This window comes from Ceratotherium simum, chromosome 1 (assembly GCF_057802395.1).
Source record: "Ceratotherium simum simum isolate JZ-2026a chromosome 1, ASM5780239v1, whole genome shotgun sequence".
Lineage (NCBI taxonomy): Eukaryota > Metazoa > Chordata > Mammalia > Perissodactyla > Rhinocerotidae > Ceratotherium > Ceratotherium simum.
The window spans coordinates 103,936,311-103,963,946 of record NC_141900.1 but is presented as its reverse complement, the minus strand read 5'-3'; the positions used below and the strand labels follow the sequence as shown (position 1 = coordinate 103,963,946).

Sequence of the window (27,636 nt, the reverse complement as noted above, 5' to 3'; positions counted from 1 at the left end):
TACTTAGAACTAGAAACATGCCGGCCCCGTGGCTTGGTGGTTAAGTGAGCGCGCTCCACTGCTGGCGACCCGGGTTCGGATCCCGGGCTCGCACCGACGTGCTGCTTCTCTGGCCATGCTGAGGCCGCGTCCCACATACAGCAACTAGAAGGATGTGCAGCTGTGACACACAACTATCTACTGGGGCTTTGGGGGGAAAAAATAAATAAATAAAATCTTTAAAAAAAAAAAAAAAAGAACTAGAAACAAAATCATAAAAGTAGCAAGAATGTTGCCAAGCACGCAGCACAGGCAAAGCTGACTGTAACTGCGGAAAGTGGACCCAAAACTCAGAAAGCACACAAAAATTTGCAAAAGCATCGCAAGTTCCAGAGAGTTATCCAAAGACATCCATTCTTGATTCTGGGGCTGGACATAATTGCTTACAAGTGGGGAAAAAGGTCTAAAAAACAGCAGCTATCATGCACAAATTGTAAAAATGTGTAAAACTAATACCTGGAAATAGTAATTTTTCACATTTTTCCATATTTTTTATTGTGATATTTCATATTTTTTTTTATATTTAGCTAGGTAATTTTCCTCTCTTCCTTTCTAACTTCTCTGTCATTCCTTCTGCCAGCCTCCGTCCACACTCCACACCTCCCCACGCCCAAGTAATTTGTCTTGATAACTTCTGCCTGTTTGTACTTCTCTTCGTACTCACTTATCTTTATCGAGGTATAATTGATATACAATGAACTGCACATATTTAAAGGGTACAATTTGATAAATTGCAACATCTGTCTACACCCAAGAAACCATCACCACAATCAAGACAGTGAATATTTCCCTCACTTCCCCAAAGTGTCCCTGTACCCCTTGGCAATCCCTCTCTTTTGTTCCTCCTAACCTCCATCCCCAGGCAACCACTGATTTGCTTTTTGTCAATGTAGATTAGCAAATTAAAATTAGCAGATTAGTGTTCATTTTATAGAGTTTTCATAAATGGAATCATATAATGTACTCATTTTGTTTGTTTGACTTCTTTCACTCAGCGTAATGATTTTGATCCATCCATGTTGTTGTGTGTATCAGTAGTTCATTTCTTTTTATTGAGTAATATTCCATTGTATGCATATACTATAGTTTATCCTTTCACTTGTTGACGGACATTTGGGCTGTTCCCAATTTTTGGCTATTACAGGTAAAACTTCTGTGAACAGTCAGGTGCACGTCTTTTATGGACATGTCTTTCTTTTCTCTTGGGAAATCTCCAGGGGTGGAATGGCTGAAACATATCGTGGGCATATGTTTACTTTTTAAGAAACTGACTGACTGTTTTCCAAAGTGATTGCACTGTTTTATATCCCAACCAGTTCCTCCACATCCTTACCACCACTTGGTGTAGTCTATTTAATTTTAGCCATTCTAATAGTCCTTTTTAATGGCTGCACAATATTCCTGTGATATCCCTACTGATGAACTTTCACCTCACTTCCTGTATTTTTGCCTCTAGAAACAATGCCACACCACTGGACTGCACTAATTGGAGCTTTCATTGCTGTGAGACGGAGTCTTTGGAATAGGATTGCTCATTGAAGGATATAAATATTTAAAAATGCAATAACTATTATCAGAAAGCTTTCCAAAATGGCTGTAATTTACATTGCACCAGCAGTGCATTAAAGCATCCTTAGTCCCTTTCCCTAACCTCACCACTAATTTTTGCCAGTAGTAGATATTATAACTCTTTTTAATTTATGCAAATTGTTATTTTAATTATCTCCTTGACTATTTGTGAAGTTGAGTATCTTTTCATATGTGTATTGGCTATTTATTGTTCATCTTCAGTTTACACATTTTCCTTTGATTTTTTTTGAGCTCTTTTTATAACATTTAAAAATTTCATCTTTTTTTCAAATCTATTTTTTTTTGTTTTTAACTTTATTTATGGTACTTTGCCATAATAAAATATTTGAAACTATCTTCTCTTTGAAAATTTCTGGCTTCATGTCTTGGTTAAGAAAGAGTACTCAACTTTTGGATTGTACAAATAGTTTCCTATATTTTATTTTAAGATTTTTGTTGTTTTATTTTTTACAGATAAAGAATTTAATCCTTCTTGAATTTTTATAGAGTGTGAGGTAGGAGCTCAGCTTTGTTCTCTTCTGGTTGGAAAACCATTTGGCTCAGCACTGCTTACTAAATAAACAGTTATTTCCCCGTCTTTGTCATATATTAAATTCCATTATTAACTGAGATTCACCATGGACTATGTACATTGTTCTACCAATTTATTTGTCTGTTCTTATGTCAATACCAGAATAATTTGATTACGCTCAGGCATTTTTCGTGCCATAGGAGCCTTCAGAAAGTATCTAATTCTACACACAAAAAATTGGGATTTCAATTGGAATTAAATTAAATATATATCAATTTTGGAAGAATGTATATTTTTATAGTAGTTTTTTCATATGAGACCGTAGTGTGTTTTTCTGTTAGGTCAGATCTTGTTTCATGTTTTTCAATATGATTGAACTTTTTATAGTTGAGTATATGCTATATATATGAGTATATGTACAGTGTGAAGATCAGTAAAGCACATACTCACTGTAAGTAGAGCCCTGCCCTTCGAAGCTCTCCACTCCACTCCGGAAGTTCCTCTTGAGCCCGTCGCTCCTCCTCCCTCTCACCGAGGTGTGATCACCATCCCGTCCTTTGTGGCAACCACTCCCTTGCTTTTCCTTATAGTTTTATCACCTGTCTGTTGCTGTAAATAACATATATTTTTAGTTTTGTCCATTATTCGCCTTGACAAAAATGGAATCAGACTCTGTATTTCCCTGGAAATTGCTTCTTTTGTTCAACATAATGTATGTGAGCTTTATTCATGTTGATGCAGGTAACTGTATTTTGTTCATTTTTACTGCTGCATATTATTCCATGGTATGGATATTCTACAATTTGTTTATCCAATCTACTGTTGATGGATATTTGGGTTGTTTCTAGCTTTTTATGTTATGAGCTTTCTTATAAAAATATCCTCATGCATTCATGTAAGAGTTTCTCTAGGGCAATGGTCTTCAAACTTTTTGCTTGTGTATTCACTAAAAGAATTTTTTAAAACTAGGTGCTCTCTTGAGCATTTTAAACTGAACTTCTAAAATTTTTTCATCAGGAATGCTTGCAAAGAATGCAATTTCTGGCACATTGTAGATATTAACATTTTAAAATAAAATTCCCATTTCTTAAAAAAAATAATATAAAGAACATAGAAATTGAATACCAATCATAAGCTGTTTAAAAAACACATGAACAAGCTCTTTTCTAATAGTCAGAAATTTTGCAGTTTCTTTTTTTCCTTAACTGTCCATTTACCCTCCCCACCCCAGAACTGTATCTTATTATAATGGATTTTTATGCTGGAAAATCTTGATCACCCTGGCATACAGTTCTGCAACAAAAAAATATATGAAAATTAAAAAAAATTCTGTGACTATAAAGCTTTAAGTGTGAAACGTGTCTTCTGTATTTAGTTATTATTCAAGTATTATTAGTATATAATTGATCAAAGCAACACACACATATCACACCATGTGTAAAATAATTATTTAACAGTAACTTTTTAATTCTGTAGATGCATCTCTCAATTGGATGGAGGAGACTTTTCTTCATTTATTTCATATATGCATGCATGACTACTATTCTTTGCTAGAATGTTCAGATAAATTCTATTCCTATTTTTTGTTTTAATCAGCGTGGGCACGGAGAAACCTTGTTCACATAAATAAATAAATAGGAATGGAAACAATTTTGTTATGGCAATGCCACTCAATTCTTTGAACTCCTTCCAAGATAAATGCCAAAATCCACATAGCAATCAATCATTAACTTTAAATTGTCTGTTAATGGATACATCTGCCTTGCTTTTTGTTGAAAACAAAACAGTGTAAACTACTTGACTTGCAAAAGGATTTATTAGCCAGTCATTAGAGACATTAGATTTTGCAATAACACCAAAAAGGCTTTACCAAGACCTATCGAATGACTATACTGTATTTCTTACTCCTTCACTGAGAGGCTGAAAGTTATCCTGTTTACCCCAATATATCTAAAACGTTTGGAAAAAATCGAAATATTGCGAACTTTGATAAACCTTTGTCAATACATTTTGAAAACTTTTTAAAATTCTATATAGACAGAAGTTGAAAAAATAGTGTACAGCACCCAATGTATCCACCATTAGGGGACAACCATTGTCAATTGTGGGCAATCTCTTTTCATCTAAACCCCTATCCTTTCCTCTCCTGATTCTTTGAAAGCCAATCCTAGATGTCATATCATTTCATCTGTAAACATGTCAGCACATAACTCTAAACAGTGGGAATCTCCCTTTTATTAATATCCCATCTGAAAAAGCAAATATTTAATATTAAATATCCAGGCTGTGTTCACAGTTTCCCAACTGTCATAATTTTTACATTTTGTTTGAATATGGATCCACATAAGGTGCATACATTGCAACTTATAAACGGTGTACTCTTCCTCCTGGAGGCATGTGCTGGCTGGTTGCATCTCATTTAGTGAAACCTAGCAATCATTGATGATCATTGCCTAGATCCATTAATTTATTGGGGGTTGGAAAATGATGATAGTTTAATTTTATCATTCCGTCTGTGTTTATTAGCTGGATTATCTTTATAAAAAGAAAGCTTTGGCCATTGGGAGCTCTTTCAGGTTGCCTCGTGTCCTTTTGATATGCCCCCAACTGCCCCCTTTTTTGCACTTCCTTACTTGATGGCACTATAAGATGCTCCAGGCTCATCTTGTGTTTCTCCTCTCCCAACCCTGGAATCAGCCAGTTCTCTAAGTAGTCCTGGTTCCTTTTTATTGGAGAATGGCATTTAGAAACCAAGGTCTGTGTGCTGGGTGTTCTCCTTGCTCCTGGAGTGTCACTGCTTATAGTCTCTCTCAGCCGACAGCTGGGATATCCATGTATGTGTTACTGACGCACATATGCACCCGTATATGTTTGCTTCTTTATCTATTAAATGATCACAACCATGAATTCGTGCTGGTATTTCTGACTCCAGTCCAGCACCAGGGTTTATTCTAGCATTCTTTCTTTGCTTATTTATCATTTCTTTCTCTGACAGTGAGAAACTTAGCTCTCATTAGCTACAATATATTTGCTGATTGGTGGAACCTTAGGATACTGTAGTTTCAGAATTGCTAAGGTTTCCATCTTAGGGCAAAATCATTCAGAGTTTCACCACATATATATATATTTTTTGGTAGATACCCTTTATCAGATCATAGAAGTTTCTTTCTATTCTTATTTATTTATTTATTTATTTAGGTGAGGAAGATTGTCCATGAGCTAACATCTGTGCCCATCTTCCTCTATGTTGTATATGGGGCGCCACCACAGCATGGCTTGATGAGCAGTGTGTAGGTCTGCGCCCGGGAGCGGAGCATGCCGAACGTAACCACTATGCCACTGGGCCTGCCCCTCCTTTCTATTCTTAGTTTCAGAGAATTTTATAATGGTTCTTGAATTTTGTCAAATGCTTTTCTGCATGTATTGAGGTGATCATATGGTTTTTCTTCATTAGTCTATACACATGATGAGTTGCACTGATTGATTTTTTTTTTTTGTGAGGAAGATCAGCCCTGAACTAACATCCCTTGCCAATCCTCCTCTTTTTTTGTGCTGAGGAAGATTGGCCCTGGGCTAACATCTGTGCCCATCTTCCTCTACTTTATATGGGACGCCGCCACAGCATGGCTTGACAAGCGGTGCGTAGGTGCGCACCCGGGATCCAAACCTGCGAACCCCAGGCCGCCGCAGTGGAGCATGCACACTTAACCGCTTGTGGGCTGGCCCCAGATTGATTTTTGAATGTTGAGTCAGCCTTGCATTTCTGTGATGAAACACACTTGTGGGTATTACTCTTTATATATATTGCTGTATTTCATCTGCTGAGATTTTGTTGAGGATTTTTGCATCTATGTTTAAGAGGAATACATGAGAACTTTCTTTTCTTGTGATGTCTTTCTCTGATTTTGGTGTTAATGCTGGCCCCATAAAATGAGTTGGGAAATGTTCCCCCCTTTTCTACTTTCAGAAGGGGTTATGTAGAGCTGATATTATTTTTTTCCTTAAATATTTGACAGAATTAGACAATGAAATAATCTGGGTCTGGAGTTTCCTTTTTTGGAAGGTTTTAAAGTATAAATTTAATTTCCTTGAGAGATATAGGAAGGTTTAGGCTATCTGTTTCTCCTTGAGTGAGTTTTGGTAGTTTGTGTCTACAAGGAATTGAAAGACTATTGAAAGACAATTTTACATAAAGTGTCAAGTCTATGGGTATAGAGTTGTTCACAGCATTTCCCTAATGGCTATGTAATTTCTGTGGGATCAGTAGTGATGTGTCCTCTTTTATTGGTGATATTGGTAGTTTGTGTTCTTTTTTTCCTTGGTAAATATTTTTTAAAGGTTTACTAATTTTACTGGTCTTTTCAAAGAATCAGCTTTTGGGTTCACTGATTTTTCTCTATTGTTTCTTCTGTTTTTAATTTCATGATTTCTGCTCTCATCTTTATCATTTTTTGACCTTTCTACTTGCTTTGGGTTTGCTTTGCTCTTCTTTCTCTAAGTTTCTTCTTTCTCTAAGTTTCTTAAGGTGGATGCAAAAATTACTTTTGTGAGAACTTTCTTATTTTTGAAATATGCATTTAACGCTTGCTATGGTCTGAATACTTGTCTTCCCCCAAATTCATATGTTGCATTAGTGTGATACATTTGTTGCAATTGATGAGCCAATATTGATATAATATTATTAATTAAAGTTCACAGTTTGCATGAGGGTTCACTCTTGATGTTGTACATTCTATGGGTTTTGACAAATGTATAGTGACATGCATCCACCATTACAATATCATATAGAATAATTTCACTGCCCTAAAAATCCTCTGTGTTCCACTTATTCATCCCCCCACAACCCCTGGTGACCACTGATCTTTTACTGTCTCCATAGTTTTGCCTTTTCCAAAAGGTCACAGGGTTGGAATCATACAGTATGTAGCCTTTTCAGATTGGCATCTTTCACTTAGTAATATGCATTTAAGTTTCTTCCATGTCTTTTCATGGCTTGAGAGCCCATTTATTTTTAGCGCTGAATAAAATTTCATTATCTGGAGGTACCACAGTTTTTTAAATCCATTCACCTATTGAAAAACATCTTGGTTGCTTCCAAGTTTTGGCAATTATGGATAAAGCTGCTATAAACATTCGTGTGCAGATTTTTGTGTAGACATAAGTAATATATTTTTAAATAAAGAGGTGATAAAGGAGGGTTTTCTAAGAATGACAGAAGCCATAAAGAAAACATTTGTTAAAATTTTCAGACTGAGCAAAGTACTTACGATAACTAACTTAAGAGACAAACAGCAGGGGGTGGTATAGGCAAGACATTGACAACAGTGGACAGTTCTGTTTTACTTAGCATACTGTGAATTTAAATGAGAAAAGATTCTCGAACTCTTTGACTATTTTATTTTGTTTTACTTTATTTTATTCCTGCATGCCTGTGATAGAAGAGGAAAATATCAGCGATCTCCTCTGGAGTTGTCTAAGAAATCTTATAAGTATTTAGACCTGTTAGGAATTACTAGATTTCAATTTACATCTCACAATAGGGAAACACATTATTAAATAAAAGAACCATAATTCCACAGACTTTTAGAGATGAAGGGTTATTTTCACAGGGCAGAGCTACAATTTTCAAGCACTGGATATCTCACAGACTCCTTTGTAGGAATATTATTTGCTTTTTTTCTCTGTAGCTGTGGGGAAAAGGAAAAATTTTTACCCTTCTTTATTGCTCATATTTCTTTCACTAGCAATTAGAAGCACCTATAGTTTGAAGAGCCATCACTAGAATTCCACGAGTTAACGCTGAAAGAAAAGAGGAGGCCTGAATAGCCATAGAACTCTGAGTATGGAAAGGAAAGGGGGAGAAAAGGATTGTTAACAGGTGTAATATACCAGGTAATATTTTGCTTTCTTGAATCATAAATAAAGGCCTTTCTTGAATCAACAAGGAAAATACATATAATTTAACAGAAAAAAATCAATGAAGAATATGACAGGCAGCTTAGAGGAAAAGGCATACCATTGTTCCAAAGAGAAGGCCTCCCATCGCAGTGTACATAGTAGCTGAGGGAATGTCTGAAGACAGGATCAAGATGCTGTTTTCAATGATAAATTTGCATTTTCTCTAATGCGTGGAAAGTAGCTGATCAAGATCCATAGTCTTCTCTCTGTGATGTGGACACAGGAGTATTGGCCTGGGTAGCTTAAGGCACGTAAAAATACATGTTTACCTCAACTATGAAAAACTCACAAGGCCCACATGGATTTGGTACCTTTGGGTAATGTCCCTTTCTTGTGTATCAAGTATTTACAAAATATATGCTGAGATGGCTCAATGAATTAACTTCAGGCATAAAAATATTCACGATAAGCCAGTTTAGAGCTGATAAATGTCTACCCAAAATAATTATTTTTGTTTTAGAGGAGTTGATCTTTAGCCTTCTTTTTTTTCTTTTCCTGGCAAAAACGAGATATCAGAGGCATTTCTAGCCAACAAAAAGAAAATACATCATGTCTTCTACATGTTAAAAGCATGCCTTTCTGTCCTCTACAGCAGGAAGGCAGGCATCCACCTCATTCAGTGTAACAGCTATTATTATTTGGAAAGTTAAAATTATAGCACCAATATGGGAATATTAATATTTTGTAAGTGAAGCACAGCTTTCATTGCAAAATGTGAATTGTGCCTGTTATCAGCATTGTGACTGCCCTCCTCTTCAAACTGAGCAAGGATCCAAGAGTCACTCGTATCTCGTTTTTCTGCTTATAGCTGTTTGTTGATATTAATCTGAACTCAAATGTGCAAGTAGCAGATCAAACTCTGCCCCATTCACCCTAAGAATGTCTCCAGAGAAGGGCTTCAGCCCCCGCCACACAGAGGCCCCCAGCAGGGCCAGTGCACGGATGCAGAGGAGGAGCATCAAGCAGAGCAGTGTGAGGGGCCCAGGGCAGCCCCCACTCCCTTAAGAGCTTGTCACTTTGCCTAAATCAGACCATGGGTGGGGTGGATGTCTCCCTGGCTTCTGTGGAAATGCAAGTCCACAGAATGCAATGCATCTTGGTGAAGGAACCTACTAAATCTTGTTTCTCCCTCAGGTCAAAGCACAGGGAACCCGATGGCAGGGCATTTGACAGAGAAAGAAGAGGGAGGTCAGAGCCACAGAACGTCTCAAGCAAGGTGCCTGTCTTCAGTTCCGTCCCTGCTGCCATCTGGAATTAGCTATAAGAAACCACCTTTATGTCGGAGAGGAAATGGTGGACTGGGGAGGTACGTTGGTCCAATTTGGGCTGGTGAAGGCTGCGGAGGGCTAGGTTCAGGATGCAGCTGCACCCCAGAACTTCCTTGGCTTCTCCGGCTCTCCATTCTCCGGACTAGCTCTGGCAGGGAATATGTTTTGCACACAAGCATTACAGAGATGTGGTGGGGAGAAGGAAAAAGAACCGTTATTAAAAACAAAACAAAACGATAAAACCTCTTCCTCTGGCATCTCTGAGGGCTTCTAGGTCAGCTCTGAGGATGGCTTTTCGAGGAAACACCCACATTGTTCTTTTTCTGTTTCCGGGACACAGTTCCCTCTCTGGCAGATAGAATTTGTGGCCAGTTTTTTCATCTCTCACTGCTCCCGTGTTTTTTTGAAGAGACTAGAAACCAATGAGAGAGGCTGCGTAGGAGAGGAGGGAGGGTTGCTCCAAGACTGGCTGCAGAACTTGCAAGATATTCCAGGACCTCACAGGTACCCCGGCTTGTTTTGTTTTCTTTCTTTCTCTCTCACTTTCTCTCATCCCAGGTCTACCAGTAACAGTCTTTGTCAATCTGGACACCTGATCTTCCTAAGCCTCAGTTTCTCTATTCCTGAATAATTATGGTCAAGAATTATATACCCCAAGACCCCAAATAAGTGCAAGCTGAAAAATTGCTGATACTCTATATTTCAGAACCTAAAGTTTGGACAGAATGAGCTCAGACTGCAGCCCTCTGGTGATACTAGTGAGCTTATTTCTCGTGTTTGTGCAAAAGTGTTTTCACCTGTGCACAGAGCAGCTACTGCACCCATTTCTGGGTGCACGTATGGGTGCTCACATACTGCTGGACAAGGGAGGATGGCCTGAATCCCCCACCCACCCACCCCCAGAAGTCACAGGATGCCCTTTGAAGAACAGGCTGAAAGCTCATCTTTCGATTTTCATCTTACTTCATTTCCATTGCTTGTTTTTTTAAAATACACCACTCAACTTGGTGGAAACAGTTCCCATTTTAAAGAAAGGAGAAAGATTTCAGAGTAGGACTCAAGTTTATCTGTTTGGGTAAAACACCTGCTTTTTTTCTGAAAAAGAAATACAATTTATTATTTAAAAACATTCTTTAACCCCACTCCCCCCCACCCCCCGCAGTTAGCCAGAATGGAGTTATAAACAGCAGGGCCTTTATTCCTGGAGGATTACCCAGCCTCATACCCTTGACAGTGACACTTTCTCCTTGTTAACATTTCCTAACCAGCGTGCCATCCATCTCCAAAACACTCCAGTGGGGGAGGTAGGGAGGATGGTATCATTACTTTTGGCAAATGAGAGTAGGATAACCTGCCCAAGTTCCAGACTGTTTCACCATTTTCCCAAGGGTGTCTCTACCTTTCCCATCCCCACAGGCTTCTTTCAGTCCTGCGCGGTGGAGACGGTGCAGGAAATAGGGCTGTGCAAGCGGGGTGGAGGGAATCGTGCTTCCACTCTCATCAGCTCAGAGATGATGCTTTTCCAGTCTGCGGCAGGAGCTGTTCTTTAAACTGGTCCAACTGTCCTCTAAGTGTAGGGAGAGAGATGTCTGGCAATAGAGGTATTTAGTAACATATTTAAATGAATGAATGGAAGGATCGATGGATATAAAACGAGGGAGGTGGACTGATGTCCAGCTGGGAATAGGCTGGTGGGCGGGGGAAGCACAATGATGGTGATGTCTGAGGGGACAGATGTGGCGGCAAGGGCACAGTGATCTGCAAGGGACAGAGCAGGGAAGGGGATGCCCCTGGGCACCCTGGGGGCCATTGGCTGAGGTGTGGCAGTTTGCACTAGAAAGGCGGCACGGTGACTGCAGAGGGAAAAATCCTCAAGAAATAATGGAGAAACATGAGAAAAACCTAGACGGTTCTTGAGAAGGAGCCCCTTTTTCACTTCTCTTTCTGCTCAGGCTGGATTCTGAGAGAGCAGCAATTTAAGCCTCTCATTCTTGGAAGAAATGGCCTGCTACCAGTCGCTTGGCCAAACACACCACGTGAGTAGCACTGTTTGACCGTTCCTGCAGGACTGAGGACCGCCCCTCCCAGCACGCGGGGCAGCACATTCTGGTCCTGTCTGAGCTCCTGCTTGGTCGGGAAACAGCGGGAAGGGGTTGCCCTCTCTCTTTGATATCCTTTCATCCCACAGCCCTGGGTGCGGGCAGCTTCGTGTCATTGCTGTATTACGTACCCCGCCCCGCCCCTGCAACCCCCACCCCGCAGTCTCAGTTTCCTCACTTTTCAAAGCAGTGGAGCGTGCCACCTGGTCTCTGAGGTCACTGCTGTCTCTGCGAGTCTAGGCACAGCAGCTGCAGTCCTCCGCCGGCCCCCTTTCTGCAGCTGTTTCAGCATCACCTTCTCTGCCCCTCAACACTCACCACTCTTGTCACTTACTTGCTACCTGTGCGCTTCCCTCTGATGCTCGGCAGCCCCTCCTTGCTAGCCCTCTCTGGAGACCACCATTCAAGATGATCCATGGACGGTTCGTGGGAAAACAGAGCGTCTCGGTTTCAAAATCATCAGCATTGACAACAAGCTGATCTCTAAAAAGCACGTTTCCCCATTTACCAATCTCTATGCAATCACATCTTTAAAAAACTCCTCCCCATCGGCCTCGTCCTTGAAAAGAACCTGCCAAAGAGGAAAATTATGTTCAAGTTTGCTCTTTCTCTGGGTTTCAATAGAGAGAATTAGCTAGATTGATGTATCAGTCAGGTTTCTCCAGAGAAATAGAACCATCAGAATATATATATGAAGAAATTTATTTGAAGGAACTGCCTCCTGCGATTGTGGGGGGTGATAAGTCTAGAATCTGCAGGGCAGGCCAGCAGTTGGAAACTCAGGCAGGAGTCGATATTGAAGTCTTGAGACAGAATTTCTTCTTCTCTTGGAAACCTCAGTTTTTGTTCTTAAGGCCTTCAACTGATTGGATGAGGCCCACCCACATCCTGGAGGGCAATCTTTACTTGACCACATCTACAAAATACTCTGACAGCAACACCTAGATTAGTATTTGATTAAATCACTGGGTACTATGGTCTATCCAACCTGACACCTAAGACCAACCATCACACACTATTTGAAAGGCCCCCTCATGGATGGCAGAATGACAGAAAATGCTCAGGGGCGAGTTTCCATCCAATAGGCCCACATTTGCTTGGATGTAAACGCAGGACTGAGTTGAATAATCAGTACCGTGGTTCCTTGGTCTGGATAACTCTTATCTGAATAGTACAAATGCTGGGACAGACTTAACAAACCAGAGTAGACTAGTTTCCATGGGACCTGGCCAAAGATAGAGATTCCAAGGGGTGGAAAGTTGCTACCATTTCTCTTTTGGCTCTAAAATACCATTAGACTAAGTAACAAAGATATTACTGGGGGACTGTCTGACAGAAGCTGGGTTTTGACGTTTAGTACTTAAATTAAAATGATTCCGGGCCAGCCCCATGGCTTAGCGGTTAAGTGCGTGCGCTCCACTACTGGCGGCCCGGGTTCGGATCCTGGGCGCGCACCGACGCACCGCTTCTCCGGCCATGCTAAGGCGGCGTCCCACATACAGCAACTAGAAGGATGTGCAGCTATGACATACAACTATCTACTGGGGCTTTGGGGAAAAAAAAGGAGGAGGATTGGCAATAGATGTTAGCTCAGAGCCAGTCTTCCTCAGCAAAAAGAGGAGGATTAGCATGGAAGTTAGCTCAGGGCTGATCTTCCTCACACACACACAAAAAAATTAAAATGATCCCCAGGTTGTTTATATTTATTAAGTTATTTTTCCTGCCAAGGTAATCACTGTGGCTGGTTTTGCATGTGGAGGGCCTAGATCATATCCTATATGGCGTGATCCCAAGGAGCACTAGGAAAATCCACTTTTCCTGCAAAGTATTTTTTTTTCAGTTCACCTGTCATAGACCCTGAAATTCCACAATTGAGGATTCATTCCTTAGCATTAACTCCTTGAACTCGTTACAAGGAAAATACCCTGAAACTTTGCACACAGCAAGGTCTTGATGTAGCTTTGGAAAGGATTGTGTAGGTTTTCCCAGGAGTGAAGGCTGAGAAGTCATTCTTGGGTGGGACCTGAGTGGACCCCCTCCCTGAGAACAGGAAGTAGGAGGTAGGAAGAAAGAGAAGGATCAAGAGAAAGGTATATGGAAGACAATGCAAGAAGGTGAGTGGGCAGGAGAGATATGCCTCTGAGGTGGCTACTGGCCCAACACTACCTGAGCTAAGAACATGGAAGGTGGATCTTCCATAGTGTAACAGTTGGTATGAGCCTAACAAATCGGGACTTCCCTCTGTTTGCTGTATGCACACCCCACTCCACTGTGCCTGGGCTCATGACACTCTCCTGCTCCTGGCATGATCAGCTCACCTTGGTTTGCCTGGGACCTCCCCAGTTTCAACACTGAAGGTCCTTTGATCAGGGAATCCTCTCAGGCCTGGACAAACCGGGATGATTGGTCACCCTCCATAGCACCACCACCGTGGAGGCTGAGGAAGGAATTTCTTTTTGAGTTTACCAAAGGGGGATACTTTGCCGGGAAAACTTGAGTTTGGGGTGCCAGGACGGAGACCCTAGGTAGACAAGAGCTCAAGAGCCAGGAGATCAGTAGGAAAGGACCAACTTCTTTGTTTGGTCTTCTGGGCAGACGGCACATTTTCAGTGCCTCCTATGAGCTAAGTACAGGTCATAGGAAATCACATGCATGTGCTCGCATGTTGGTGCTGTCTATACACTCTTCAGGAGGAAGCGCGATCTAGTGCCAAGAACGGCTGAGGGTCAGCAGACCTGGGTTTTAGTCTTGGCTCACCCATTAAATTACGTGTGACCTTCAGTAGTCATTTTTTCTCCCCTCAATTTCCTCATCTATAAAATGTGGTGTTTTGTGTCAGATGTCACATCCAACTCCAGTATGAACAATCCCTGCATCTTTTCCCCTCTAGAACACAATGGAAAGGCTTCAGAAGGGTGGAAAAGACGCTGCCACCACAGGTAAGGATCTAGTGGAGCTCTTCACAACACTTGGGGGCCACGAACTCAGCACTGGGGAAGCAAACTTCCCACCTTGCAGTGAAAGGTACAAGACTAGAGTCACCCCAAGACAAAGAAAGTGATTTTCCCCAGGAAATATTACATATTAGGCTATTTGCTGTCATACTGTCCTTAGTGAGGGTAAGTTTTTCCAGATAAAACCCTGTCATTTTGTAAAACAGAGACCAGGCAGGGATGGGAGGAGTAGAAAGTGGAGGACAAACAGCTCAGTGGTTGTAGGAATCTCTGAGCATCAAAGAGTAGCTTGAGGTCTTCAGGGTGGGAACCAAATAGAGGGAAGGTTCTGAAAAGGGTGGCAAAAGTTGGCATCCCAAAAGGAAAGAACCCAAGGATTCTGGCCATCTGGGATGGTTTATTCCACCAACCCTCTGTGGGTTCTCTTCATTCTCTACATAAGGAGTCTGGTGTTTGCTCTGAGCACAGCCTGGTGATGGGAAGAGAAGGTGTGATGCCTAATTGATCATCAATGCCATTTCTTCTGGGTCTTTTCCTTTTTGTCTTTCATTCTCCTCATCCTCAAAAGGCATTTATTACTGTCTTAGTTCAGGCTGCTAAAACAAAATAGCATAGACTGGGTGGTACACAACAAATATTTATATCTTATCATTCTAAAGGCTGCAAGGTCAAAGATCAAGGTGCTGGTAGATTCAGTGTCTGGTGAGAGTCCACTTCTTGATTGCTGTGTCCTCACATGGTGGAGAGAGTGCTCTAATCCCTTCCTCTTTTTATAAGGCCGCTAATCCCATGATAGGGGCGCTACCCTCATGACCTCATCTAAACCAAGTCACCTCCTGAAAGCCTCAACTCCAGGCCATCACACTAGGGATTAGGATTCCAACATATGAATTTTGGGGGACACAAACATTCAGCCCATAGCAATTACACATTAACTTTTCATGTGCTCTAACAGGTGGAGGAGAAGAGAGCTTAACTCCAGGATCATCTCTGTTGAGGATCGTCCTGGTGGGCAAAACAGGCAGCGGAAAGAGTGCCACAGGGAATAGCATCCTCTGCCAGCCAGTGTTTGAGTCCAGGCTGGGGGCCCAGTCCGTGACCAGGACGTGCCGGAAGGAGATAGGCACATGGAATGGGAGGAACATCCTAGTGGTTGACACGCCCTCCATCTTTGAGGCAAACGCCCAGACCCAAGAGACGTACAAGGACATTGGCGACTGCTACCTGCTCTTGGCCCCAGGGCCCCATGTGCTGCTGCTGGTCACCCAGCTGGGGCGCTTCACTGCCCAGGACACAGTGGCAGTGAGGAGGGTGAAGGAGATCTTTGGGGCAGGAGCCATGAGACACATGGTCATCCTCTTCACCCACAAGGAGGACTTAGATGGTGAGTCCTTGGATGATTACATAGCAAACACGGACAACCACAGCCTAAGGATCCTGGTCCAGGAGTGCGGGGACAGGTACTGTGCCTTCAACAACCGGGCCACCGGGGAGGAGCAGGAGGAGCAGCTGGCCCAGCTGATGGCCATGGTCGAGAGGCTGGAGATGGAGCATGAGGGCGCCTTCCACAGCAATGACCTCTTCTCTGATGCACAGATGCTCCAGCAAGGGGGGGCCAGGGCGTGTGGAGGAGACCACGGGCGCTACCTGGCCAAGGTGCAGCTGCAGGTTGAAAAGCAAAGGCGAGACCTGAAAGAGAGCGAGAGCAACTGGGCATTCAAGGTGTTCCTTAGAGCCAAAAACTGGATGATTTCGCATCATGAGTTTTGTGTTTTTCTTGTTTGGTGCAGCTTACTTTTTCTTCTTATTTTTCTGGTCATCTTGTACCATCATTAATTCTGTATGTCATCTGTATGTCAGAGCATTTTCTAAAGGATCCCCTCATGGGACTCATTGTTCTACGTGTCACCAATTCTTTTTTTTTTTTAAAGATTTTATTTATTTTATTTTTCCCCCCAAAGCCCCAGTGGATAGCTGTGTGTCGTAGCTGCACATCCTTCTAGTTGCTGTATGTGGGACTCGGCCTCAGGATGAACGGAGAAGTGGTGCCTCGATGCGCACCTGGGATCCGAACCCGGGCCACCAGCATCGCAGCGTGCGCACTTAACCACCAAGCCACAGGGCCGGCCCCGTGTCACCAATTCTGAAATTGGTCATGGTCCGTGGAGGACACAGTTTGTTCTCTCTGCTGCTCCCGTTCCCCTCCTTCCTTATGGACTTCTGGTTTGGTTCAGCCTCCTCCTCTCCCCCATGGAGCCGTGCGCCTCAGAAGAAGATGACAGCAGGGACGCCTGGCTGCTCTGTACCTAATCCCATTCTCTTTGCCGATGGCTAGTTCAGGGTTGGGCCCGAGACCCAATTCAGGCCAATGAGAAGTGAGTAAAAGTCTTCAGAGGTGGGGCCAGAAAGTTTCTCCCTTCTCAGAAGAGACCCACAGACAGAAACAGTCTCTCTTCTTCCTCTGGGCGCTGTTGGGTCTGAATGTGATGCTCGAAACTCTAGCAGCCCTCTTGCTACCAGCCCAAGGTTGAAGGCAACACTTCAAAGCAGAGCAGAGATAGAACAAACCTAAGCCCCTGAATCAACCAGCCCTGGAGCCTACACTATTTCTGAATTTCCAATTATGCCAGCCAATAAATTCCCTTATTGTTTAAGCTATTTGAGTTTGGGGTCTCTTTTACCTGCATTTGAAAGCGTTTGAACTAATGAAGAGTTCTCCATATTCCTTTTTTAAAAAAATCCTTAAATCTATCAGAACTTCCCTGTTCTCATGCATCCTCTGAGGAAGTGGCATGGAGAATAAATGAATAGATTTCTCTTTTGTTCCTAGAATCAGGAAGGACCTCCCTCTACTACTGAAGTGCCTGCTCCATAGTCGACATTCACTGAATCCCGAAAGAAGTGAAAACCCCTTTTAGTTGGATTATTTTGGAGAGTGACAATGGGAGAGGGGGAGGAAATGGGAGTGCCTCTCGGCAGGTCTTCTCTGTGCTTCCTTCACCATTTGGGGGAGATACAGAGTTCACATTTAAACACTTCCAAGGAATACTTTGGCGAAAATCCATGTGTGAGTAGAGGGTTGACAAACCCCTCTCTCCTTGTTTACTGTAAAACATCCCCAGGTTAACTCTCCTTGGGATTGCCCCTAGAAGTCGGCACAGATGGAATGTCATCTGGATCACCAGCAACACTGCCCTGAAGAAAGAGACGCCCTGTTGGTGCACCATATCCCACCTGGGAGGCCTGGGAAGGGACGGTCCACACACCTGGAGGGAGGCCTTCCTCCTCCTGCTCCCGGAGACTTTCTGGGGCCAAGTTCACGCCTGGTCCGGATGCCTTCCCTGGAGGGAGGATGAGCTCAATCACCCATTGTCTCCTGGACGACTGGGCAGGTGCCCCAGAGGGCTTCAAGGCCGGCCAGTCCGGATCCAAACTCTTCCCCTCTTTCTGCTCAGCCCACTCTCCCTCTGAAGGCCTAGGGCAGTGAAGGCCCAGGCCACATGTCACATGGGGGCCCAAGACAAAACCTGGTTCCCTCCCCAATATTGCTGCCAGTGACCACATTATGTCGATTCCACCTCCTCAGTGTCTCCGTGTGTCCTTTCCTCTCCATCTCCATTCCTATTGTTATAGCTCAGGCCCTGAAAGTAGGGATGGAATTTTTTTCTTCTAAATATTATCCTGTCCCCAAGCTTGCATTTACATAATCCAACTGCCACATTGCCACCACTGGACCTTCTTAAAATATACTAACCGCTTAAAAGCCTCCGGTGACTTCCTGTTCTCTATAAGATAGCCCTTGAGCCGAGTGTGCCGCACAGGCCCCTCGCCCAGCCCCATCTAACCCTACATCCTCCTCCCACATGCTGATTCTCACCCCCCCCCACCGCATGGCCTCCCTCAGCCTGGAATAACTCTGGAGGGGCCAGCGTGTTGAGACGGCTCAAGCAACACCCCGTCTAGGAGCCTCTGCTGAGCCTCGTGCTCTCCTTTTGGCTGACACTCTACTTCCAAACAAATTTCTCTTACACCCCATTTTTTGTATGCCTTCATCCCTCTACCACACAGCCACTTTTGTGGAGTGGGAAGCTTGTACTATTTCTCTTACATTCGTGGTGCCACGAGCAGAACCTGACAATCAGTACTCACGAAATAAACGTCTGTGGATCTGGACTGAATTAAGCTGAGGAAGGCAGAGACCAAGTAAGGTTGGACACTTTGGGAATACTGCATTGAGGAGTGGTCCTCGGTCTGAGAACTCAGAGTTCCTCAGGGTTTCACGGGTCTGAGGAGTTTACACTAACACTCCTGCTCGTGTTTGGAATCAATCCTGTGAGAGAACTGTCGAGATCAACATGGCACCTTTCACACCAGTGAAGGTTTGGAGAATGACACTTGGGTGTCACAGTCGAGTTCCTAAGACCCACTCCACAATTAATCACTTACCCATCTAGCCACAGGCTGCCTGGGACGACTGCAGTTCTCCCTTACAGGGTACAAAGGAGCAGAGAAGGGGGGCAGCTTCCAAAAAGAAGGAGAGGGTGGGGGAAGGGCCACACAGGGACCTCCTCATCTGATTTCCTGCTTTCACTGAATTCACGCCTTTGCTGGGATTTCACTCCAGTGTCTGTCCTCTTCTCTTCACTGCCGTTGAAATGTGGACCACCACCCTTTCCCAAAATTCCCACAGACGGCACATGATTGCACTGGATTGCACCGTGTTCAGGGCTAAAGATGCTGCGTTACAACGCAGCTGCACCAACACTGGGACGTCCACTCTACCACAGGGGTCTGCACACTGCAGTCCTTGGACCAAACCTGGCCTGCTGCTTGTTTGGACAGCCTGTGGGCTAAGAAGGCTTTTACATTTGTAAATGAAGAAATCAGAGGAGAATGATGCTTCACTGCCACATAGGAAAGTTACATGAAATTCAAATCTCAGTTCATAGAGCTTTACGGGAATGCGGCCCGCACATCACCTCCGTCTTGTCCACGGCGGCGTTTGCACGACCAGGGTAGAGTTGAGTAGCTGCGACTGAGACCATATAGTCTGCTGAGCCTAGAAGACCCACTCTCCGGCCCTTGGCTCGCCCTGCTCTGAGAAATTCCAGTCCTTTCTTTCCTGCCACTGACTCGGCTTCCCCTCGAGCCTGGCCCCATCCTGCTGCTGTGACTCCTTTTCTCTGCTTCCCCCTCAATCCAGGTCACCTCCAGCCCTTCTTCCCAGCCTCTTCACTCCTCCAGAATTCCTCCCAGAATGTCCTCATGATTCTCTCTCATGGGGATTGGGTGTCATCTTCTACAACTTAGGATGAAATCTCAGTACGTTTCTGAGTAAAATAAGGAATTCTGCTACCAGCTTTTAATACAACCTGTTTGTCCCTCAGCAGCACTCCCAGACAAAGCAGGCCCAGAGGCAAGGCGCTCACAAGGGGTCACCGCCCGCTCCCCCTCCTCCTGCAAGCCCCCACACAGTCACGACAGGATCCAGTTGGTTTAGTATTTACCCTCACAATTTTTATCAAAACAAAAAAGAAAAACATTTTTTTCCTTTGGATTTTATTTACCTGAAAGCACTTAGAGAAAATGGATGACATGTCTGATGCAAGGAGGAGAAAATGAAAGTGAAATTATGTAAAAAGCAAATAAAGTACCACACAGACAGACAGAGATGGTGTCTCTGAAAAAAATAAAGCTGATTGTAGAACTCGTCAGAAAATGCTCAGTGTCCATGAGTAATACACAGGTTAATTAAAACAGCAAGAAAAATCAAAAGGCATATGACAAGAACAGCAGATATTCCCATGTGAGAAATCATCCAGTTTTTGGCTCTGAGGAGCGCCTTGAACGCCCAGTTACTCTCACTCTCTTTCAGGTCTCGGCTTTGCTTTTCAACCTGCAGCTGCACCTTGGCCAGGTAGCGCACATGGTCTCCTCCATATGCCCTGGCCCCCCCTCGCTGGAGCATCTGTGCATCAAAGAAGAGGTCGTTGCTGTGGAAGGTGCCTTCAAGCTCCATCTCCAGCCTCTCGACCACGGCCATCAGCTGGGCCAGCTGCTCCTTCTGCTCCTCCCCGGTGGCCCGGTTGTTGAAGGCACAGTACCTCCCCCCGCACTCCTGGACCAGGATCCTTAGGCTGTGGTTGTCCGTGTTTGCTATGTAATCATCCAAGGACCCACCGTCTAAGTCCTCCTTGTGGGTGAAGAGGACGACCATGTGTCTCATGGCTCCTGCCCCAAAGATCTCCTTCACCCTCCTCACTGCCACTGTGTCCTGGGCAGTGAAGCGCCCCAGCTGGGTGACCAGCAGCAGCACATGGGGCCCTGGGGCCAAGAGCAGGTAGCAGTCGCCAATGTCCTTGTATATCTCTTGGGTCTGGGCGTTTGCCTCAAAGATGGAGGGCGTGTCAACCACTAGGATGTTCCTCCCGTTCCAGGTGCCTGTTGCCTTCTGGCACGTCCTGGTCACGGACTGGGCCCCCAGCCTGGACTCAAACACTGGCTGGCAGAGGATGCTGTTCCCTGTGGCACTCCTTCCACTGCCTGTTTTGCCCACCAAGACGATTCTCAATGAGGACGATGTTGCAAACTGGTTATCTTCTCCGCCTATGAAAAAAGAATTTTTGTATCTCACTAAGCTAGTGATTCTTACGAATTTTAGGTAACGGACCCTCACGGTATCTCATAAAAGCTGTGGACCTCCCTCCCAGGAAAACAGTCACATCTAAACACACACAAAAGTTTGCATACCACTTTAGGAGGTTATTGGATCACAGGAAGTCCACATAGGAAGCCCACACTTGGACCCACAGCCAAGAGTAAGAACTGCTACACTAAGGAGGATGCTCTGAGCACTTCATCTGGACCAGGGAAAGTAGTTTTTTTGAAAAACAAGTGGTCCCTGTGCTTTTCCATGGATGGTGCCTAGGCCAGTTTCACACTAAATAAATGTGAAATTAGAAGAAGGCAGAGAATGAGAAGTCACAAATGAGACAATATTATCACCTCTTTTTCACTCACAAATTCCCAGACACGTGTATAGAGGTGCTCGACACAGGCCTCCGAACCTTGGGGGTAAAGGACGTCTCGGACGTCAGAGGTATAGTGACCTCCCACCAAGGGCCAGCTGAACCTCCCTGGGTCTCTGCTCTTTGGGTGGGGAGTTGGATGCTTGAATTTGAGAGGACAGAAAGGTCGGAGTTAATGTCAAGGACAAAATCTGGGAGATGACTCTGCATGGGTGGCTGAAGAAGAATGGAAGATAAGACCAGTAAACACACATGTGTTGGAAAGATCATCGATTTGGCTGACTGAATTACAGGAAATTATAAAAAAAAGTGGCGTTGGAGAGGGCACTACTGAGCCAAGAGCTAAGATCTTCAAGGGGTGAAGAGTGTGAGGACCTGAGGATTTCCAGAGTTTCTATGAGCCCAAACAAATTCTAAGTTCATTTTAGGCTCTGAAAATCTATTATTTTATTCCTTCTACTCTGTGTTGGTTCTTCCTTTCCTTAAGTATTCTGGGATGTTTTGTAGCAAACACTATTACGAAATCTCTATGGGGGAATTTTTCGTTTTTTTCAGCTGAGAGCAGACAAGGAAAGAGAAATCATTTTCACAATTCAGTTTCAAAACTTCCAAATTCTGACTTGAAGTTTCATTTCCACATTTCCCACACATCGTCTGCAGGGAGCAGCATCGCACTGCATGTGGCATGTGAGTCGGGTGTGATGACAACAGGGAAGGTAAAGAATAAATGACAGTCGCCTTTTTTTCCTTCAATTTAAAATAACTAGGTTTCCGTCCCTGTGTCTGAGGTGAGAGACAGGTGGAGAGAGAATAGTGATTCCCCCGTGCCTGGAGCTCCTGAGAACTTCGAGGTTTTCTTACCTTCAACTATAGTTCCATATCTGCTCCTCTGAAGCCCTTCCATTCTCTTCTGGAATAAAAACAGGAAAGGAATAAAAAGCAAGTGTCCATATGGGAGTTGGTAAGGCCTGAGAACACCTACAGTTCAGACTCCTAAGAATAATTATCCTTACACGAGCCCTTTTCATTGCTAATTTTTCTAACTCATATTTTACTTTCAAATATCTAATAACTTTAAACATAATAACTTTAAACATAAATAACTTTAAGAAAACCAGACGATGCTAGGTTATGTTAAAGCAATGCAACTGACTGTTGCTTTTTTTTCCTCAGCTTACAGGAAAGCAGGGAATATTTTAAAACAAATCAGTTGTTTATCTCCATCCAACTTGAAAAGGCATGAAATGAAGAAAGCATTCTTCTATGGAACGAGGAGTGGGACATTATTATTATTATTTTTATTGGAATCAAAGTAGGCAAACTTACTAGAATAGAGAAAAAAAATGCCTTGCTGTAAATGACATTGGTTTGTTTAAAGTACTTGGAATTTCCAGTTGCAGAAACTCTTTGTTTCTGTCAGATGGATACTTCAGTGGCAAAGAGAAAAGCACAATGTACCTTCCAATAGGAGGACGGAATCAGGGACAAAGACTCCTTCAGGGGCGGACGTGAGAGGAAGTAGTGGAAGATGGCGGAGCGTGACCACCTTCCTCCCACCCCCTGAGCAGTTGGTGGAGAGAAGGTGGTGCCATGACTGAAGGGGAAGAATCAACATTCAGGACACATTCAAGATAAACTCATTTCCTGCTCAGTTTTCAGTCAGACGTCTTTCCTGGTGGGCTCTGAGGTCCTGGTCTCCCAACAAACACCATTTTTGTATCACAGCAGATTTAACCAGAAATTGGCACAACCATTGGCATAAATGTTTCACTCAAATGAGGCAAAATATTGTGTCATTCTTCTCAGTGTTAGAAAGGGTAAGCATACGTTAAAAAAGGCAAGCATGCGAAATTCAACTATAATTAAGATGTACTCTGAGGTTGCATTTTATTTATTCAGTTTTAAAGATTATGCAGTTATGAAACAAACTTTTTAAGTGGAGAAATACACAGAATTATAAAACAAATACCCACCATTTGCAATGAACAAATGTAAGTATGTTGACATTTTTACTGCAGCGATTCTCTTTGATTGAAAAAGTTAAAATATTATGCATATAGTTTCATTTATTTTTTTTTCTACTCCCCAGTCTCATTCTCCCTCCTTCTGCCCTTCAGAGGCAACTAGTACTCTGAGGTTTTTATGTATCAATCTCATTTGTGTATTTACACCTCTACATACACATGTATCTATAGATAATATATATTACTGTTTTTGTATTTTAAACTTTTACATAAATGACATTATTCATGTAACATTTTATCCAATTATTTACTATTTAAGCTGTTTCAAAATATATGCTTGCTACCACAAACAATGCTGCAAAACCCGCCCCCTCCCATGCATATCTCCTCAGTGCACATGTGCAACAATTTATCTGAGATACAGTTTCCATCTGACTAGATATTGCCAAATATGACTCCAAGAGGGTTGTGCTAACTCATTCTGGCACCAGCCATGCATGAGAATCTCCCAAATCTTCACTTTTGCTAAAACTGCTCAAATTCTCTGACATCTTTTCTACTTTAGATGACCTTTTCTGAGGCTTGGAAACCTCAGAAAATATGCTGGAATCAATGTACTGATGTGGTAAAGATGATGATGACGGTGGTGACAATGCTGATGATGAACTTCGTCATCATAATAATCCTCTGTGCAGTCGTTTATAACTTTCAAAGTTCTTTCCTGTCCATTATTTTAATTTTTCTCCTAAATTCCCTGTGAAGTAATCAAGATAGGTATTAATATTTCTATTAGGATATTAGGAAACTGAGCATCAAATGACCTGCCCAAGGTCACACAATGGCCATGGAGCTAAGACCAAAAAAATGGATCCTTTTGCCTGTATATTCTCCTTGATTCCACAGGGGGAAAAAGAGATTATTCCAAATAAGTCCACAAGCCTTTTGGAACACCGCATCCAATGCTGCCACGCCATGGTCAGGGCATAAACTGATGTTGACAGGCTGGAAGCCTGCCCTAAAACCAACAGAGAACTGTTTTGCAAAATCTTGAATGCATATTTTTCCAAAGGAAAAAAAATCCAAAGATAAAATTGTAGGCGGCAGGAGTTGCTCTGAATTGACATATTTCAGTTTAAAACAATCTGGTGTTTTTGCCTTAATTATCAGTGTGACCCAAATGGAGCAATGGGGCTGTCACAAAAAGCCAATCTAACTCAGATTACAGGAGCCGAGGTGCAGGGCAGGAGTTCTCCTGAACCATCTCTTGAGTGGGTCAGCCTGCAGGAGGAGACATGTGTGGCACTGAGGAATAGATTTTTAGGCAGATATTAACAAATAATAAAGTGTCCAGAGGCAAGTCAGACAGGATATTGATGGAGATGCTCAAATGAATCACAGAAAAAATATTAACAGGACCGAATCAAGTCCTGTCCAGGGAAAGCCTGGGGGAAGCATTGTAGACCTGAAGGAGTGTGGCAGGTGTCAGTCTCAGAGCAGAAAAAGCGAGAGAACTGAGAATGGAGGCAGAGTTCCCCTCCAAAAGAAAAATTCTACTAATCTTCCCCCAAATGGGGCCAGGAGTCATGAGACAGCAGCAGTGAGCACGCAAGCAGAGATGATAAGAGCATCTGACAGGACAGTGAGAGGCTCCAGCTTAAGCAGGAGGCTGAAGCAAGTGAACATAATGGACACTCTGATTTTACAATTATATGAGCCTGATTTCATCATGACAATACCTTATTTTATCAAACCATGAGAAAGCAGGCTCTCTAATGCTGTTTTAGGAAAGGTAAAAATATTTCTTGTCTGCCTTGTTCATAAGTCTCTCCTTCACTCATCTGCCCCCTTCTCTATATTTCCTGGTATTAGAGTCACTTGTTTTGCAGTTTAGTCATTGTGATTTCGTGACACGTCTCTCCTATAAGGTTTAGCGGACAAAGGGATTGTTCCCATTCGCCCTGAACATGAGTCTGTTTGCCACAGAGTCCTACATCGTGTCATAGGAAAGGTGTGGGGCATGAAGGGGAGAATGGAGTGGTTTCCATAAGATCAAGGTCATAAGACAAAATCCACTGAGGGGTCTCGTTTGGAACACGTGGCTCGTTGGGGGTGGGAAAATAATGATCGCGCATTTGCCCTATGGAGCTCTAAGAGTCCATTCCGCACTCCCAGGCCTCTCTGGGACGCAGCGAATGTAAGGGCTTGGGCGGGGGATGGGGTGGAGATGGGGATATGAGAAGTTAAGAGGGTAAAACTGAGAAGCATGCCCTCATCTCGCCTGGGCACCTTGGGAGTTTCAGTTTTCTCATCTGTCAAATGGCAGGAGAATATTAGTCCAGCTTTACGAATCCCTGCGAGTCTCATGAAGATCAAATGGGCTAAGAAGCAGGCGATGAGACGGAAAAGACTGCAGCACTGTGGAATGTAAGGGGCTGTGAACACAGGGCGAGTGGTTCCCAAGTCTGTTTCCCACCCGCTAGAAATCTGCTGTTGCCCATAACGCTCACCATCGTCGGCCCCTTTCACTGCCGGGCGAACAGAGAAGTACGGCAACCTCTGCGAGATCACACCAGAAATCAGTAGCTGCGACTAAACCGTGGGCTCTCAGCCCCCCAAAGACGCTGGGACCATCCCCGGGTCCCCTTACCCGGCGCGGCGCGGCGGGCTCGGCGCTCGGCGGGTCTGCGCGTCAGGAAGCCGCCGAGGGCAGCGGGGCGGGTGCAGCGAAGGAAGAACCGCGTGTGAAGCCGAACGTTCCAGGACACAGCAGCAGGGAAAGCGGCAAAAAGGCGATTATGGAGCGCGCCCCCCGCCCCCCGCAGCCGAGGACACGCCCCTCGGGGTTGGCGGCGAAACCGCTGCCAACAGGAGCCGGAGACCAGCGAGTGCACGGGCGTGCGCGTACCCCTTAACGGACCGCCATGCCCCCTCCCATTTCCTTTTCATGACTTGTTACAATAAGCAATATTTGGAGGAAGAGGCTAAGAAGGCAATGGCGGATCCCCCAGGTTGAGAAACGCCGCCTGTGACACTGGAAAGTTCTTGTGGGGCACGAGCCGCTCCCCTCAGCACCCATCGCAGGTGCACCTGCTCCGCCCAACTCTCCAGGCCCCTTCTCAAGGCTCTGCTTCTAGAATGTGCCTGCTTACCTTACCGATTCCTGCTCACCGAAGGGCACTGCTGGTCCACAGAGGACCTGGAAGAACAACGCTAAGGACTGACTTTGAAGAGCTCGCCAGGCCCCGTGTGCTGCCTGCCCCTTCTGTGCCATCTGACAGACCAGCCCTATGCAGACTTACCAGGAATGGAGCTTATGTGTGGGTTTATTCGGTGGGGGCTGGGAGCAGGGCTCTAGCTCCTCGATTTGTCGACTGATTGCACATTTAAGGCCAGAGCAACGAACTTAAAACACTTACATTGCAAAGCCAGATGGAGAACACAATGTGGGCTTAGGCACGGGCCAGTCTTGTCCCAGAGAATCTCCAGATTCCTTTCTGTTGACATTGGAAGTTAGGCTTAGAGTCACATAATAATAATTGTCCAAGATTTGTTGGGGAGAATAACTTAAATCTCCTGCCAATCCAGGAAACCTCTCCACCAAAAGAGAAGAGAAAGAAGACGGTTTTATCATTGAACAAGCGCTAAAGCAGAGTGTGATGCACGTCCCCGGCAATCCTCAAAGAGATTGCAAAGACAAAGAAATCTCATCCTGTTACACAGCCCAGCAGATGCAGCCCACCACACGCATGGTCTCGAGACAAACCGTAACTTGTCCTCAAGTAAGAGGACTTGATGGCACCACTTGTGACACAGAGTTCATCCTAAATTCACCTGGTAATGGGGGTGACCACCTGTGTTAGCGAATTGCCTTTATCTAAAGGAAAAGTGAACTCATATTTTGTTCTTCAGAGAATGGGAAGCACAGCACTGGGCAAGGATAAAAAGTGAATGGAAAACCGATTCCTCTGCAGAGAGGGTGAAGGGGGTTGATTTGCACACGAGGTGCTGGAAGCCGTTCAGTGATAACATAAGAAGTCATAAGAGGCCGCGACCTGCTGCAGCTTTTCTGTGACACGCACAGCCTCTGCTGTCATTAGCCTCAGGGAGACTTGCATGCACACGTTGATCATTTGAAAGTTTAACCCAGTGAATAAATGAGTTTTATGAAAGCAAAAGGCAAGAAGGACAAGCTGTAGGAGGTGAGAGCTATAAGGATCTCAGAGTT

General features: G+C 44.0%; 2 protein-coding genes across 5 annotated transcripts; one reads left to right on the top strand and one right to left on the bottom strand.

Annotated features, from left to right (window-relative positions):
* The first annotated feature begins 9,036 nt into the window (after positions 1–9,036).
* LOC101408481 (GTPase IMAP family member 5-like) lies at positions 9,037–16,294 on the top strand. 2 transcript variants are annotated; one of them, XM_004430775.3, is made up of 4 exons: positions 9,037–9,870; positions 11,319–11,402; positions 14,356–14,404; positions 15,375–16,294. In XM_004430775.3, exons 2-4 carry the CDS (start codon positions 11,367–11,369, stop codon positions 16,253–16,255), a joined length of 966 nt encoding a protein of 321 aa, XP_004430832.2. In that variant the 5' UTR covers positions 9,037–9,870; positions 11,319–11,366; the 3' UTR covers positions 16,256–16,294. The 2 variants fall into 2 exon arrangements, with proteins under 2 accessions (XP_004430832.2, XP_014643126.1); XM_014787640.2 differs by lacking the exon at positions 11,319–11,402.
* Positions 16,295–19,967: 3,673 nt separating this feature from the next.
* LOC101408738 (GTPase IMAP family member 5-like) lies at positions 19,968–26,672 on the bottom strand. 3 transcript variants are annotated; one of them, XM_087432946.1, is made up of 3 exons: positions 26,561–26,672; positions 22,309–22,357; positions 19,968–21,025 (listed from the first exon to the last, which is right to left on the bottom strand). In XM_087432946.1, the coding sequence occupies exons 2-3, from the start codon at positions 22,349–22,351 to the stop codon at positions 20,142–20,144; spliced, it is 927 nt and encodes a 308-aa protein (XP_087289072.1). In that variant the 5' UTR covers positions 22,352–22,357; positions 26,561–26,672; the 3' UTR covers positions 19,968–20,141. The 3 variants fall into 3 exon arrangements, with proteins under 3 accessions (XP_087289072.1, XP_014643128.1, XP_087289069.1); XM_014787642.2 differs by lacking the exon at positions 26,561–26,672 and adding an exon at positions 26,059–26,549; XM_087432943.1 differs by lacking the exon at positions 26,561–26,672 and adding an exon at positions 25,919–26,052.
* Between the last annotated feature and the right edge of the window lie 964 nt (positions 26,673–27,636).

Excerpts from the sequence above, each read along its gene's own strand:
- LOC101408738 (XM_087432943.1), bottom strand. Across the intron at positions 21,026-22,308 it reads ATATGGAACTATAGTTGAAG|GCGGAGAAGATAACCAGTTT; the intron begins GTAAGAAAACCT and ends CTTTTTTCATAG.
- LOC101408481 (XM_004430775.3), top strand. The coding sequence starts at position 11,367 with ATGGCCTGCTACCAGTCGCTTGGCCAAACACACCAC. Across the intron at positions 11,403-14,355 it reads CGCTTGGCCAAACACACCAC|AACACAATGGAAAGGCTTCA; the intron begins GTGAGTAGCACT and ends TTTCCCCTCTAG. Across the intron at positions 14,405-15,374 it reads AAAAGACGCTGCCACCACAG|GTGGAGGAGAAGAGAGCTTA; the intron begins GTAAGGATCTAG and ends GTGCTCTAACAG.